This window comes from Microplitis demolitor, chromosome 10 (assembly GCF_026212275.2).
Source record: "Microplitis demolitor isolate Queensland-Clemson2020A chromosome 10, iyMicDemo2.1a, whole genome shotgun sequence".
Taxonomy (NCBI): domain Eukaryota; kingdom Metazoa; phylum Arthropoda; class Insecta; order Hymenoptera; family Braconidae; genus Microplitis; species Microplitis demolitor.
This window is the reverse complement of record NC_068554.1, coordinates 2210861-2227763: the sequence shown is the minus strand read 5'-3', so window position 1 is coordinate 2227763 and position 16903 is coordinate 2210861. Positions and strand designations below refer to the sequence as shown.

General features: G+C 31.6%; 1 protein-coding gene across 1 annotated transcript; it reads right to left on the bottom strand.

Annotated features, from left to right (window-relative positions):
* Nucleotides 1-443: 443 nt before the first annotated feature.
* Nucleotides 444-15901, bottom strand: LOC103571842 (homeobox protein EMX1). The gene is made up of 3 exons (XM_008550162.2): nucleotides 14447-15901; nucleotides 9080-9252; nucleotides 444-1510 (listed from the first exon to the last, which is right to left on the bottom strand). Exons 1-3 carry the CDS (start codon nucleotides 15306-15308, stop codon nucleotides 1262-1264), a joined length of 1284 nt encoding a protein of 427 aa, XP_008548384.1. The 5' UTR covers nucleotides 15309-15901; the 3' UTR covers nucleotides 444-1261.
* Nucleotides 15902-16903: the final 1002 nt, after the last annotated feature.

Here is a 16903-nt window from a genome sequence, read left to right as displayed (position 1 = left end):
CGGTTAAATAGTTAAGAGACGGGACAGAGGAAGCCGACGAATTCCCCAGTGAGGTGTGCGCCGTTTGTGTGGATTGTGAGCTGAATAAACGCAAACTGGGAAGAGTAATTTGCAACACCGGCAATTTACATAATTAGCTGTTATGTTGCAAACCCATGATTCGGGCCCTTACATACATATATATATATATATGTACAGACTCCAACTATCCTCTGCACGCTCGACTCCGGCATCTCGCAGAACTCAGCCCGCAATCCTCGTAAGCTCAGTTATAAAACAAAAAATACTTAAATAGACATAAACAGATGAGGAAAATCAATTTACTAGTATATATTTTTAATGATATAATTTATTTAGCTATATCATATATGGAATACCAACTCAATATTCTTTTGACAATTAAAATTAAATCTAGTCGATGAGAATCACAATTTATTATTTACAATTATTATATACAAAACTTTCACGCATATTCTACATAATATATATAATATATATTTTCATATATTTTGTCTAAATAATTTAAAGTTGTATCGTTAATAAGATAACTCAAGGAAATACTGTGCTTGTCTCTCTTCATATTTATTTTCAGACAATAAATCTAAATTCACATATAGATACATACCTTAAAATTATTTATTACACTGGGGTTTACTTATCAATCATCCACAATACTCTTAATGTCTTACAGTACTTAAATATTTATAATTAAAATATAAAGTTTGGCACTCGATACTCCAATCACTAATTTCTTTAACTATTTACAGGTACGCAAAACGTCACGTATGGCATTATTTTGATGGCTAATTAAATATCAGAACAAAGTTTGTTACTCGATTATTCAAAAATAAATTTGTCACAAAGAAATAATTGAAAAATACATATATTTATATATATAAATCATATCTTTGTTGATTGCGTATTGTAGCGCGGGATGTTTTCTTGCCAAATAAAAATAAAATCATCCCTGCATCAAGTCATTCTTCCGCGACGAGTCTTCTTTCAAGTTTCCGGCGGAACGCAGCCGCGGTTATTTAGTGTCTTGTATTTTCTGGGAGTCTTGCAACAGACAATGGCTCCATTACACAGACTTCCGGCTCGAGGATATTTCATTCCTAGTCAACTAACAGAAAACTCCCTCGGTTGCTCCACAAAATTGCCGGGCAATGAAATCTTGCTTTTAACTAAAAGTTATTTAGATACGTCAACACGTCACCGCTTGTGATTTTTCTCTGCCTCAATCGAGACAAGTGATGTCTAGCTACGCCTCGGATCCACTCGAACAATCTTCGGCTTTCGGATCAATCAGCTCTGAGTCCTCGTCCTCGTCGTCTTCGGGATGATAATCGCCGGTTTCTTGCTGCCATTTGCTCACATGATGAGTGTTTTTGTTGTTGTTTCCATTGCCGTTCGTGTTATTGTTGCCACCGGATTGCTGTTGTGCTTTGGCCTCTTCTTCCTGTTGCACCCGTTTGTGTTTCGTTCTGCGATTTTGGAACCAAACTTTTACCTGAAACATCAAAAATTAAAATAGTTATTTTAAAGTACTCAAAATACAATATATACATATAAATTAAATATACCCTGTCATAAAAATTCATATAAGAATCTAGCCTAAATCCCTACATGGGTTCCCGGGTCAAAAAAATACCTTGACTTGGGCGTAATTTAAAAAAATTTCAAATTAAACCAAGTCAAGTTTCATTTCTTTGTCTTAATACAGAATGAGAACAGAAAAGAATTAAACTCGATTCTTTTTGTTTCATTGTTATTCAAAAGTTACTCGAAATTAGGTTTTTTTTACCCCATAACTGAACACATCTAGAAACAGAAGCGTAATTATTCATCTAGGCCTAATTTTACTTCAATTAACGAGTAAAATTTACAAGATAATTCTCTCCATGTAAAAATCCAGATTCCAGTATTAATTTCCACAAAAAAATCCATATGTTCCCATATGGAATCCAGAAACCCATGGTTTCCTCCATGGATTCTTACATAAATCCATACTTTCCTACAAGGATTTCTATGGGCTCCATGCAATCGCACATGGGTTAGATAGGATGCGTTCACATTTGAAAATATATAATAACCATAGATTTATTCCATCCATATTTAACCCCGTTCATAAACTATTCATTTATTATACAATCGGCAATTCATTCACATCATAAGACCCATACAGACTAGGTCCCATGAGTCTATTGTCCGCGAATTGACTCCACATATTCAGTTGGTGTATCATCACTACCCCAACAACTAACGGTCTCTAGTCTCGAAGAATAAAAGGGGAATTCGATATGGTTGTGTGATCTCGTGAGGGCGAAAACAAGACAGCGATTGTTGTAGGCCGCTGTTGCACTGGATATTCAAGCTATCGACGCGTTAAATCGCCATTGTATCACAAGCTTTCACGCTCCTTTCAGACAATATATCCCATCAAACTGTTTGCTTAACACACCCGTTAGAAGATGTGTGGTTTTGACAAGACCCGGATTAACCAACGACAGATAAGTCCAACAAATGTTGCCAATATTTATATACTCTTACACTTTAATGCCTCACCATTAATTTCATCATGCTGTTTTTCTTGTTATTTTATATTAATTTCCAGAGGAATAGACGCTGAGCCAAAGAACCAGGGATCAAACCCAATGAGAAGTTTGTGTTCGGTGTTTATAATAGGGAAAATAGAAGAGCGGCGACACTTATTAGGTGATTAAGAGGGCAAATAGAAGACGCCCTATCACGTATACCCAGCGGAGCCGTTAGCGATCCTCTCGTTCTCTCAGTCCCCTAGCGTTTATTGCAACACTCTCGAGTCTTGTAGCCTTAATCGAGTTACCCCCATTTAGTAATCAACCCTCGATGGTAGCCATGGTAACGACCGGCAGCAACACTCATTGGCTAAAATCTTTCTCTTGTATACCAGCGAAACTGATGCGCTCACCCTCAGCGGGTACCGTCACCAGCCAGTCATAGGCTACAAATTTAAGGACAAAAACCCACGGCCATATTATTTATTTAAGCCTTTGTGATGATGTATTAAAAACTAGTCCGTCGTTTTTACTTTTATTAGACCCGACAAGATATGTATCAGTTGTCCATCCTACTGTACATGTAAGAGACCTCGGGTAGGATAAAGTATACCAGAGGACGAAATGCTGAGGCGGCATTTCATGTAATTGAAAGCATGTCTTTGGGTTTGCTAAGTGACAGGCAAGGACCTTATAGGTAAACTGAGTGTGAACATCCAGCGCAAGATATCGTTTTCTCACAAGGGCGAGACCAAATCGAGATATGTCTCGATTTACAATAAACATCTGCCATGACGTGTCTCCTCATTAATTTTTATTTCTCTATTTTATTTCATTAATTAAATTTATACAAAAAATAAGAGATCTTTAATTAGCTGGATTAAGTTATAAATCCTTTTAATTCTGATCAAATTATTTGATGATAAGTTACACTTAACAACCTTTTTAATCTCTTGGAGATAGCGTCAGATGTTAAATAAACTGTCGATATTATTTTTCGATTCTGGACGCGTTTAATAACGACACGATATTGCCAAGGTGAGATGATATATATATTTATATATATGTATATATATATTCGACGAGAATTACATAGCATACAATCCCTAGGAGTGACGCCATTACGCTTGGAGCGTTCTTCGAGCGTGTTTACTTAGGATAAAATTGACGACATCGATGCACCCCATGTATATGTGATATATAATCAACACAGGAAATTATGTTTGTTCTGTCAGATCCACAGAGATACATCCAAGAGAATAAGGATAAGTGGTAGAGAAGAATAAAATTAAATTATCTCGGCGAATTTGATAGAGCTTTACGCACAATAAACCAACAACAGTTGCACGGAAATTAAATGGAGAAGTAATAAAATAGTTATAACGCTGTAAAGATGATAACATAGCTCTTTAGATAGATAATAATATTATATGGTGTTCGATGACATTTATGTTTTTTAATTAATTTGTTTGTAAATATATTTAATGATGTAAAGAATGCTGTTTAGAAAGTGCGACGGATGTGGTTTTTTGTTGGTTTCACGGCAAAATAGGGGTTTTAGGTTTGATTTGGACTGAAAAAGAATTTAAAACTTCAGGTAAATGAAGTTTTAAGTGAATAAATATAAGGCAGATTCGAGTTGGATGAGAACTTTGAGAATTAAATGGACTTTTGATTATTTAAATGACAGCTTTTTTTTCAGCTTAAAATAAGGAAAATAAAAATTTTGTTTCTAATGAAACTCTGGTTGGAAAACGAACAAAAATTTATTTTTTTAAATAAGAGAATGAGGAATTCAAAAAATTTTTGATCGGAAATTTTTTTAGATTTTTTGGAATCTACTTTATTTGCGTAATTAATTTAATCGTTTATTTAAAAAATGACTGAAAAAAAGTTACAACGCATGCGTAGTAAATATGAAGTTTTTTTAGAAGAGTGATTTTGAAGTGATCTACATAAAGTCCGCATTCACTGCAAAAATTTTCAAAATATTTGATGCTGCGTGGCAATATTCAAAATCAAAATACTGATTCGCGTCCTACTCAAAAAAAATTTAATTCAACAATTTTCAATAAGTAAAAAAAAATTTTTGTGAGTGTGAATGTAACAGACAGACGAATTTAAAACTATAAATAAAGTAAATAATGTAAAAAATAATATTCTTAAAAAATGCACTTATTAATTTCAAAATTTTTTAAAAGCGCATTTTTTTTAAATTTAATTTTATTAATTATTTAGTCTATTAATTAATAATTTTAAATTTGTCTAATGTCTGCTACACTTACATTCATAAAATTCTCTCTATCAAGTAAAAATTTTTGAATTCCCACTCTTGACCAAAAATTAAAATTTTTCTGAAAAGTAATCCTAAATTTTTCAAACTGTCAAAAAATTTTAAATTTTACCAAAACTAATCCTCGATTTTTTAAAAATCAAAACTAATAATTAAAAATTGGAAAATTTTTGTACATAAAAACCAAAGAGTTGAATTAATCTGCATTACACACGAAAATAAATTCCTATCAATTACTTTTAACCGATAAATACACTTTATCGAAAAAATAATTATATAATTCTTTTATTTTTTTCCTTATTAGTAATTATTGTTATCATTGACAAATAAGACAGTGTTAACAAACTCGTTTCCTTTAACAAAGTTCATATAACCAAGCACAAGTAATAAGACGTAATTACTTAATTAAAAGTAAATTAGTTATCTCTTAAAAAAGTTCAAAAAACTATTTTTCAAATAACATGATTTTGAAAATGAAACCGTACATACAGAAACTAATAATAGAAATCTTAATGAAATGAGTATTTAATGTCTCTCGGGCCATTAAATAAATCTCAATTAAAAAATAGCTAGAAGCCTTTACTTCATACATCTAATGACTTTTTATTTCTTTATAATAATTAACTTAATTTCAAAATATATTTTTAATACCTCTGTAATTACAGCCAGAAAAAAAATTCTATAACCCGACTATCAAAATAAGTTTACACCCAATAATTTAAAATTTTAAAAAAACTCAGCTAATTGTACGAGCACTGATTAATGGCAGTGTTAACTTAATTCCCAGTCGAGCAACGATGCGCCTCATTATGCATAGAGACTCGTACGCGTCCTGCATAATATGCAAACTTTTCCATTACCGTACGTGGCAGCGTAATGATTCGCGAGTTAGCAACTTATATGTTAGTCGCAACACCAATAAATATATTTATAAATAAATTGCACGCCTTTTTGCATACTTATTTATACATACATATATATTTATACTTTAAACTTTTTTATTTTATCAATATTCACATTACCACCACTACAATCTTTTGGGATTTTTTTTTAAACAATAAATATTTTTTTTTAAATATTCAAAAAAATTGCACCTTTAGTTTATCAAATTTTCTACATGTGCATATTTTTAGTTTTTTTTTTTTGCAATTGATTTGTTGTAAATAAATCTAAAAATTGTTAATAGTCTGTTAACTTCTGACCCATGAAATGGTAATATTTTCTTGCAAGTTCCCATAAACATAGGAAAAATTTCTGTAATTATGGTGATAGTTAGATATCGTATGGTAATGATTACCATGCTCATGGGAATTCTTATAATGATGGCAATGGATCATATATTTACATTGTAACAATTACTAGGTACCTATGGGGAACCCTACATCATGGTAATAGTTCCCATAATATTATGGTAATCGTATAACCATATTATATAGGATTGAAAACTATATAGATGCATGGAAAAATTATTCTTGTTTGATATCCTATGGTGTCATAGTAAAACCGGACCATGTTCTGCAGAAATTGAAGTAAACATATGGAAAAAAATTGTGGTTTTTCTAATCACATATTGTAATAAAAACATTGTAGTGGCGAGTACTCAAATATGTAGTAAAGGATATTACATAAAGTACAGATGTCACTACACGTGTTTGAGGTTATTCCAAGTTGAAGTTGGAATTTCTTTACTCCAACTTGTAGTATCCTCAACTACAATCGTTGTAGCAACTACACTTTTTTCCATGCATGCAAAAATTACTATGGTTATACTATATACCATTTATGGTGATTCTGAAGTTTTAGACAGTTAATAGTTATTGAATTTTTTTTCAACACTTTAATTAAAAAAAAAAAAAAAAAACTAAAAATATGCACATGTAGGAAATTAAAAAAACTATGGGTGCATTTTTTAAAATAATTTTTTTTTCTTAAATTAAGTGACCAAATCTGGCCCAAAATCTTTACTTCTATTCTATATCACAAATTACTGTCACCATTGTAAATTTTACTCACAGTAATTTTCGCATGTGTTTATTTCAATTCCCATCAGATGGCGACCATAGAATTTCAAACAAGAATAATTTAACCGTGAATGGTTATCATAATTTGTACGGGTGTCATTCCTATAATCGATATTTAAAAAAAGCCTTTACCATAAATTACGGTAACTATTCCCACAATATATTGTAATTGTTACCGTAAATTTATCTGCGAGTATCAATTTAAAACCGTCTATCTACACTAATATTATAATTCAAAAATACTTCAAGACCACAGTAATATTGTCAAGCGCACTTCTTACCTAGCAATAAGTATATTTATTTTTAAAAAAATGATAAGAAACGATTAAGTAGTTGATTTACGCTTCGTACAAAATGCTTCGTGTTTATGATTATAAGTATATAGTTTGCGACAGTAGATGGTAACGAGGCAAAGGACTATTCTACGAGCATAAACCCAAGCGAAACGACGACACTTGTACAACATGATTTATACACCGAACATATTCACAGCCTCACATATTACTATATAATACGTGTAATCACCTTCTTTTAACTTTTTTTTCTTTTCTTTCTTTTAATTTTTTACCTCGTCGTTATTTCCATTTTAATTAATTGCCTCATCACCCAACTGTCTGTACAATTATCTTTATCGTTTGTTTGTCATTAAACTTTTGTATTTTCATTTAAAAATTTAATTAATTACACTGTACTTATATATCTATAGGCATATATAGCTATATAAAATATAAAGATATAATTGGAATGAGATTAGTTAATTGAATCGAATATTAATCTAGTGTAATAAAATTCATTGAACTATAACGAGAGGGATATCGAACTCAACTTAGATAAAACGTGTCGGCTAATACTTATTATAAATATATATGTACATATAAGATAGATGTTTAATATAACATCTATTATATATAATAATATAGCTAACAATTACTTAAGCTTATTGTCCACTTGTTCTGCTATTCAAATATTATCTTTCAATTAGCGCCTTTTGTTCGCTAAGTAGACTATTCTAGTTTACTGCGCAAGGCAATTATACAAAATATCTTGGAGTAGACACTGTCAAAAATCGGGAGTGAATTACGGAATTCATTTAAATCCAAATTTTGTTCGCCACCAAGTTCCGGAGTTTCAGAAAAAATCATTTTGCATACAGAGTTAATTTTATTAGCGGAGTAAATTCGTAGTGATTACAGATCTCCCGCATAAAAATACCATATATGATAAATATATGATCAATATGGGACCATATAAGTGGCCAAAACGATATATATTTTCTTATATATAATATAGTAAGTTTAATATAATTGATTGTATATGTAAGTTTATAAATTAATACATGTATTATATATATTTATAATCATAGATGTAAACTTATAAGTTAGCACATATATGTATTACATATATTAATAATTATATATGTAAATTTGTAAACTAGCACACATATATATTCTGAACACAATGTTTGAATCTTATAACAGAGAGAGAAAGACACAAAAGAATAGATTTTATTTATTCTTACATATATGGGAGACTTATATGGTTCTATATATCGATAAATATATAAAAATTTATAAAGTTGAATACATGGTACATATATCTTGACATATAATGATCAATTATATATGTATTCTTATTTGTTTCCATATATAAATAACATTTATGTTTGAATATATTGAAATTATAAGTTTTCAAAAATATAAATAATATATTGAAGTTATACGGAAATATATGAAATCATATAAGAGAAAACATATATAAAAATATAATAAAATCGGCCAAAATCTATATAAAGTTCTATATAAGATTTCATGTATTGTCACATATTTTTATATCTGTAACATATATTTTTTAGTATATGCTTACCATATATGATATTTTCATGCGGGAATCCATTTTCACTCCGATTTGGAGTTTCAATACTAAAATAAACTCCGGAATTAATTTCACTCCAAAGAAATTAAGTAAATACAGTCATCCGCTTTACATTCACGTCGTTTTTAATCTCCGTTGACTTCGCAATTTTTGTGCCGAGTAAAATATTTTTATATCTAATTAGCGTGGGTTAATTAAATACACAAAGTAATTAACACCTTCAAGACTAAAGACTTATTTAATTTAATTAATTTTTTTTGAGTATTTTCGTAACTTTCTAGAGATCGTTAATTTGATAAAAAAAAATTTATACATATACATATATATATAAGTTTAATAGTCACATAAATAGTTACCTGTGTTTCAGTTAAAGATAATGCTTGCGCAAGTTGTTTCCTCTCAGCGCCAACAACGTAATGATTTTTTTCAAAAGCATGCTCGAGTTTTAATAACTGGCTCGGACTAAATGCTGTTCTTATTCTCTTGGGTTTTCTGAATGGCTGAAGGAGAAATCCCGGTATATCTGGACCTGGTAATTAAAATTTTAAAAAATAATTATTTGTTTATTTATTTTAAATTTTCATAAATAAATTTTTAATGACAAGTTGCTGATGATAAAATAAATATTAATTGCTGTTTGTAATTTACAGACGTTAAAGATAATTGATGGATGACTTGTGAATAATTCAGTTTATTATGCTTGTAAAATATTGTGTGTTTGTTTATTCATTATTTATTAATTAAAATATTAAATATGACCGCGGGTGCAGATAAAAAATTTATCAAGGAAAATGTATATATATTCTTTTTGTATGTTTGTTACTAAAATTAGCAAAAGGGCGCGTGTAAATATATTATAAGTTTTAAAAGAGGTGCATGTAGCGCGAGCGCGGGAGTATTATTGTAACTACCTAATTGAGTATTCTACCTCGAAAGGTGCCTGTCGATCGTCCAATACACGCGCCAGCGACGCCGGAAGTCGTTCGAGATACACGCTGCGAGTAATAACGGAAAGGAATTACGATAAATACGCACAAGTATACGTTAACAATTTTTATATTTTTTTCAAAGCCCAACTACAAATAAAACTTTAGCACTCAGCTAAACATCAACGTTATGATTTTTTAAATTAAATAGTAGCAATTTTCATGCGCGGTAAAAAATATTGTGCATTTGTATGAAAAGTTTCTATTAAATTTTACTATGGGGGCATTGTAACCCCGGACCATAAGGAAACTGGTACAAAATTTACAAGTGTTCCATAGTAACCGTATGCGCCTAGGTCCCAATTGTGTCATCTGCGCATGCCATTTACTATGGGACACTTGGAAATTTTGTAACAGTTTTCTTATGGTCCGGGGTTGCAATGCGCCCATAGTAAAATTTGTTGGAAATTTTTCACAGTGTACGGGGTCAGATTTTGTGTTAAAACGACACATTTCACTGTTACTTAGAAATTTTAAACTGATGTACTGTTTAACTCTTGAAAAGTGTTATTTTTAATGAAAAAATTATAATTATCAAGATTTATTGAGCGTCACTTTAAAATTAACACAAAATTTATGTTAAAAAGTCAATTGATACTCATGGAATGATTGTTAGAAAAATAATAATGAAATCGACATTTAATAGACGTCAATTTCCTGATTAAACAACTGAATTCGATCAAATTAAACAGAATTGAATTTTTGATTCTGTATAATTCAGATAAATTCTATTAATTCAGTACGTAACTAAGAAAAGAAATCTGTCTAATTCGGTAGGCAAACCAGAATTTATCCAAATTGAAACAAATTTAAATAACTCTGTTCAGTTTAATTCGAAAATAATTCTAAAATTTCTGGTTCTGACTCCGAGTTAAACCGAATTGAAACCAATTCAAAAATTTAAAATCGGTTTTATTCTGTTTAATTCAAAGATAATTCTTGAATTCTTTTAAATTGCCCTTTGTGGGAAGAATGGCGCATGGGCTTTCTGTCATTTATTTGCTGTCTCGAAATTTGAAACAGTGAAAACCACTGAAAACTAGTGTGTATACACTATTTCAGATTTAGAAACCATAACAGAAAAGAACAATTTTCTTCTCTCTAAACAGAAATTTAAAATTTTGATGCAGGTGTAGTGAAAAATGGTAATTGTCCCTATTGATAACCTCAAAATAATATATGTACTACATTTAATAAATCAATGTTACAGAAGTAAAATGAAAAAATTAACATTTTTTTCCGTAAATTTGAAAAGTAAATTAACTTCTCCTATTACGCGACATTTAAGTTGAGATTTTAACACAAATTTAATGTTGGAATTAAACAAAAATAGTCTGTTAAAAAATAACACAAAAATTTGTTGATTTTAACCCGATATTTTTTACTGTGTAGTTTTACAAATATGTAATACCGTACAGCTAACGAGGGGTATAATGAATACAAAAAAAAAAAAAAAAAAAAAAAAAGAAAAGTAAATAAATAATAATAATGACGGGTAGTAATTATGTGAAAAGCTAAGGCGTATGAGTTTACAACCGAGACGCCCAAAGCGACCTAGAATTACTAAAAAATAATACTAAACGATGAAACGTATTAAATTATCTGTTCTAAGCCGATGAAGATAAATAAATATAAATTACATTGAAGAGAACTGTGGATTGGACGTATTTCCTAACACAAACTTCGTAACAACTCTTTTTTAGTATCATAAATATTTTTTAATGCCTTAATGGTCTTTTAATTAATCGTTGCACTGAGCATTCGTATCAAGCATGCATTTTAAGAAATTTCAGAGCGTCCAGGTCATTAGTATTATTATAACGCTGAGCTGAGACTGAGTTCAGGCTCTTAATGCGATCACGAGCTGCAACGACGTTAAATGGAGAAAATCGCGTGAGTTCTTTATCACATATATAATGCTAATATATATACTTATTTCTGGTTGATCGATTGTGAAATGTATGTTTTATGTACTTAAAAACATTGAGGTAACGTTATTCTACCATTACTTTATTATTATTATCTTTACCCTTTTTTTCAACGAGAAATTTATTTTCTGTTATGTTAATTGACATTTTTTAACTTATTGCCATTATACTGCACACCTTTAGCACAAAGTTATAGGTGTGCTCTCAATTAACTGTTTATTTTTTTATTTATTGACTCATTTTTAATGACATTTCCATTTTTGACACATTGATAATCTCAAATTATTCATTTTTTATTCTGTTTACTTTAATAACCACTTCAATAACCTTCATTTTATTCAAAACCAACTTTCAATGTTGTGCGCATGCTCACTTCTACTCTGAATATCCGATTAATCAAATTAAAATCGTTAATCAATTCCTTTTTGGCTTTTCTTCATTAATAAGAAGAAATGCTGCAAAATGTAATTTTTTTATGCAATGTAATAAATCCAAAGTAAATTCGAATTCTATTTAAATCTAATTAAGCTATTAATTAATTTAATTCTTTAACTTGATTCATTTCTATCAATTGTGTCAAAATTTTTTTATTGATCGTCGATAAAATAGAAATTTTTTAATGAAACAAAAAACTAATGCGAGGTGTGAATTTTTTCGAATGGTAATTAATATGCAATTTTGTATAATTAATAAAGAGAGCCGACAAAAATACTAGAATTTATAAAAAAGAAATATTTTTTTTTTTCAGACTAGCAAATAAATATTAAATTCAAACAAAGGTACGGGAAGACAGCAAAGAGGCGGGATGTCATCTCGACAATAAAGTAAATCGAGGATTAAAAAAGTGTGAAACTACTTTATAATAGAAATATAAACTATATATATATATATATATATAAAAGTCATAAGAGCATTATCTGGCATCAGACATCCCGTGGAGCGCACTCGAGGGTAAACGACATTCTAACAATGCCAATTAACCCGCTTTTGTAAAGATCGTCTCCGTCATATATATGAAATACAAAAACATCAGAACCTCATCTCTGAAAATTAATTATTATTATTAACTGCATTTTTTTTATCTACCGTATACTGCCAAAAAAACGGGGTAAGTTCAGAAGGTGTGCGTTAAAATTTTCGGTGTTAACACCATCACCAGTATAAACATTCTTTAACAGTGTTAAAAAAATTTCCCAGTGTTTTTACTTCTACTTACTCGCTTCCTACAATTAGTATTTTTATTAATTAATTAAATTATTGGTAATTGAAATAGTGGGCGTAAATTGCGCAAGTTTTGAATGAATTACATAGAACATAAATAACTCCATAGCAAAATTGAAATTTTCTCCAGATCATATTAATTATAATTTTTTATATTGTTCATATATATGTAATACTTTTTTCAATTTTTATTTTAGCACCGATTGATGTTAAATCGAGTAGATTTTTACCACCGCTCTTTTCACTTATACTGAAGAGTGTTAAGTCTCAAGAATTACTCACTGATATCAATTTCTGATATCGTGACATTATGACTTAATGACCTGGAGTCTATAAACGATGAAATGCTAATGCTTAACGTAATTGCTTTAACTTGGACACTATTATATGACAATTGTTTACATTCACTTTTGTAATTCATGATTACTTGGCTCTCTTATCGTATAATAATAACAACAATGAAGGAAGCTATGATTCCAACTCGACAAATATGCTTTTAAGATAAAACTATAATTAAACAAAATTAGTACATTTTAATTGGTAAGTTTAACAATAGACGATTATTTCACGCATTTACCATATATACATACATTCATACATGCATTTATATATTATATAATATATACATATATATATTCAAGTTTACAAACAATATCACAGAGTAAAATAATATTTTTTTATTTACCACTTTTTTAATTTACGTATATAAATAAGTTTATGTGTCATATATATGTATATAAATATATACTGGCAAACGTTTCACTTACATACTGGGTCAATGATACAGAACACTAAGTTGTTAGATTTATTAGCCTTTCTCGAGAACCTGATAAAAAAAATATAGCAGAGCTTACTTGGGTCCAAGTAATCCAAAGTAGAAATAAAATTTGAAAAAAAAAACTAATTCCCAAACAATTATGAAATTATTATAAGTAATAATATAACAGGCATGTGTGAAGGTGAAGTTTTTTTTGTATAATGACCGTTAATAATAGGGTAATAGCGGTGATGATAACTACATAATTAGTAGATATGATAAGAAACAATTGTTTTCAAATGTAAAAAATGTTTTATGTATACTAACTACATATATTTATAACAGTTGATAAAATAATAATAATATGACACTAGGCAGTAAAAATAAAAAATAAAATCCAGGTTTTATGGATTTTTAAAAATAACAAGCTCGGAGTTGAGTCGACCGGCAATTAGTGATTTTTAAAAATATAAAAATACGGGTTAATGACTTAATCGATATTGTTCGGTGGTCGGTGATATGTTACGTTGTGAGATATCAGGATAGAGAGGAAGAATAAAAGACAAAGAAAGTCGCTGTGTGATAGGGTCAGCAGTCGACGTTACAAAATCTCAATTACGAAACGTTGCGTAATTTACTCAATAACTTGATACATATCTATCTATTTATCTATATATATATATATATACATAGATATAGATGTATGTATGTGCGTTAAGTCACATGTAGTGACATTATTTGTAGTATGTTTATCAATTATTAGTTTTAATTGAAAATCTGTAGCTTAGGAATATAAGTAATTATTGATATTGATATTTGTTTGGTTATTACCTGCAGGAAACCTGTGAGGGAAAAGTCGGCCATGTCTAGAAAGCAGCCACGGGAATAATGGATAGCTGTCTCTGGGCTGATGAGGATGAGGCGGCGGATGAGGACCACCAGAAGCAGCTCCATGTGGGTATGGACCATGAGGTGACCCGTGAGGTGCTGCACCGTGATGTGCTTGCAGCGCAACGGCTAAATTTGAGGCTTGGAAGTGCTGAGCTGCTGCTAGATTGGCTGCCAATGCAAACTGCTGTGTGTGATACTCAGACTGGCCTTGAGGTCCAGCTCCATGACCTGATTGGAGACCGTATAGGGACTTTATTTGCTCGGCCGCGACGGCTGCGGCAGTCGCTGCCCCAGGCGGGGGCCCGAGGTAGTTTGGACTGGGTCTTACGACACCTGGAGGAGGTTGAGGATGCCCACTGACTGGAGAATCACCATGAGAGATTCTGTGAGGAGGACTGGGGCTGTTGTTAGGCGTTGACCCGCCACTGTGACTCCTTGCCTGAGTTCGGCTGTAGTCTAGATGAGTCAGTCCTTGGAGATGGTGGTGATGGTGATGATTATGGTGACGTTGGTTAAGTGGGTGCCCATTAAGTCTAGATGTCGGATAGGATTCGACAGATGAGCTTCTAGACAACGGACGATCTGACCCTTCGGAATGGGCACCAGGTGACCGTGCGACTCTTCTTAGTCGGGGTGAAGACGACCCTTCGACAACCTCCATGGGGCTTCCATCCCGTTCAATTTCAACCCGCTCGTGAAGTCTATTTTCCCTACCCCCGCCTCCCACTATTGAATCTATACTAAATCCAATTTTCGGCTTTGAGGGTACAGGGACTATTGGCGTCGGTGCGAGCGGCATCATCGTATGCTTTGTAATTCTATAACTATTACAAGTGCCCTATTCTCCAACCTGCAGTACCTATTGTCCGACGGGTTTCAGTACCTGAGTATTAATCTCTTAACAGGGAAATTATACTCTGGCAAAGCCACATAATTACACTTACTACTGACATCTCCAATACTAATTATTATTCCCCTCACTATTCTATCAACAAAATCAATAATAATACTAAAAGTAGTTTCAAAAAAATCACTGACTCCAAAAATATAAACCACTATGACATATCCACTAAATTATGCCGTATCTCCAAGTTCAGTTATCATTTAATGAGATCACTTATAGCCTTGCGGACGTCACTTAAAATTCGCCACAGGTTCACATCACTCAGATAAAATCCATAGTTTAGTATTGAATAAAATAATGGAGCAATTAATTACACGCACTAGCAAAACGATGTCAACTAAAAATTAAACCGACACGTTTATAACCTCCAGGTGACAATTAAATGAAAAATTAAAAAATACTACAAGTACACAAGCAAGGAAGAAATAACGAGCCCACGAGAGATGCTTCTGGCTTGAACGCTTGCTAGTGTTTGAGAAAATTACCGGCTAAACGAGGAGCCGGTCGTGTAACAGCTAAGTGGGGAAGAGAGCTACCTCGGGGAAGTTACGTCCACGGTTCCCCTTCTCAGAACAACGAGTCCAAACAGTGGGAGAGTAACAGCCCTCCTGTGGAGGTGTGGCTTAGATGAAAGAGCTACCACTGGGCGTGAATAACCAGCTCGGTGATTGGCTGAAATCCAGGAAGAAATTTAATCCAACAGACTCCAGGTAGTCCGGTGGTGCTGCTGGACCACCGCTTGGGAGAGACATTTAGTTGACGATGGGCGTTAAACTAACGTTACTTTTTTTATCCTTCTGATCAAAATGAGCCATTTAATTAATACGTCTGAACTCAAGTGTTTCTTGTCACACATCGTGTGGGTGGATATATTGAGGAGGCTGAAAATTATAACCGGAGATCAAGGAACGCTGTGTACAAATCTCCTCTATAGACGAGCTGTTTTGCTCCACATATATCTATCCTATCTCTACATAAACACAGATTTACTTTGAATGCCGAATCCTATCACTGAATCAGACCTGAATATTTAGTGCACATCAACCCTGCGGTTACTTGCTCACGTTCGGTCTCTGCGCATCAGGTTGAGTCAACAATTGCGTTGGTAATCCGTATAATTTATGTCTTTGTTACTGCTACTAAAATCTCGATCATCTAACCAGCCACTGACGTTTATAATTATTTTTCCAGGTCCTGAAGATTTCTAACCCACCTGAGTGAAGTAGTTGAGAAGATATGGCTCCATTAAATAAAATATCAAGACTGCAATATTTATCAGATAAAAATGATAATTATTTAACTGCGGGACTAATGATAATGATAGTTTCTAAATGGAGCCAAATGAATCCTCATAATGGTTATGAAAAAGCGTATTTTTATTTTAACGTACCTGATGATTTATCATCGCCATTGAACGCGAGTACCATCGCACTTACTATCAAGAGTAGGGTAAACATTAGCAACATATGTAAGTGTGTGTATATTATCACGCA

Bases quoted from the DNA above. Each gene is read 5' to 3' on its own strand.
- LOC103571842 (XM_008550162.2), bottom strand. From the start codon at position 15,308: ATGATGCCGCTCGCACCGACGCCAATAGTCCCTGTACCCTCAAAGCCG. The intron at 9,253-14,446 runs GTAATAACCAAA...TTTAATTACCAG, and splicing joins CCCTCACAGGTTTCCTGCAG to GTCCAGATATACCGGGATTT. The intron at 1,511-9,079 runs GTAACTATTTAT...TTGATGTTTCAG, and splicing joins TATCTTTAACTGAAACACAG to GTAAAAGTTTGGTTCCAAAA.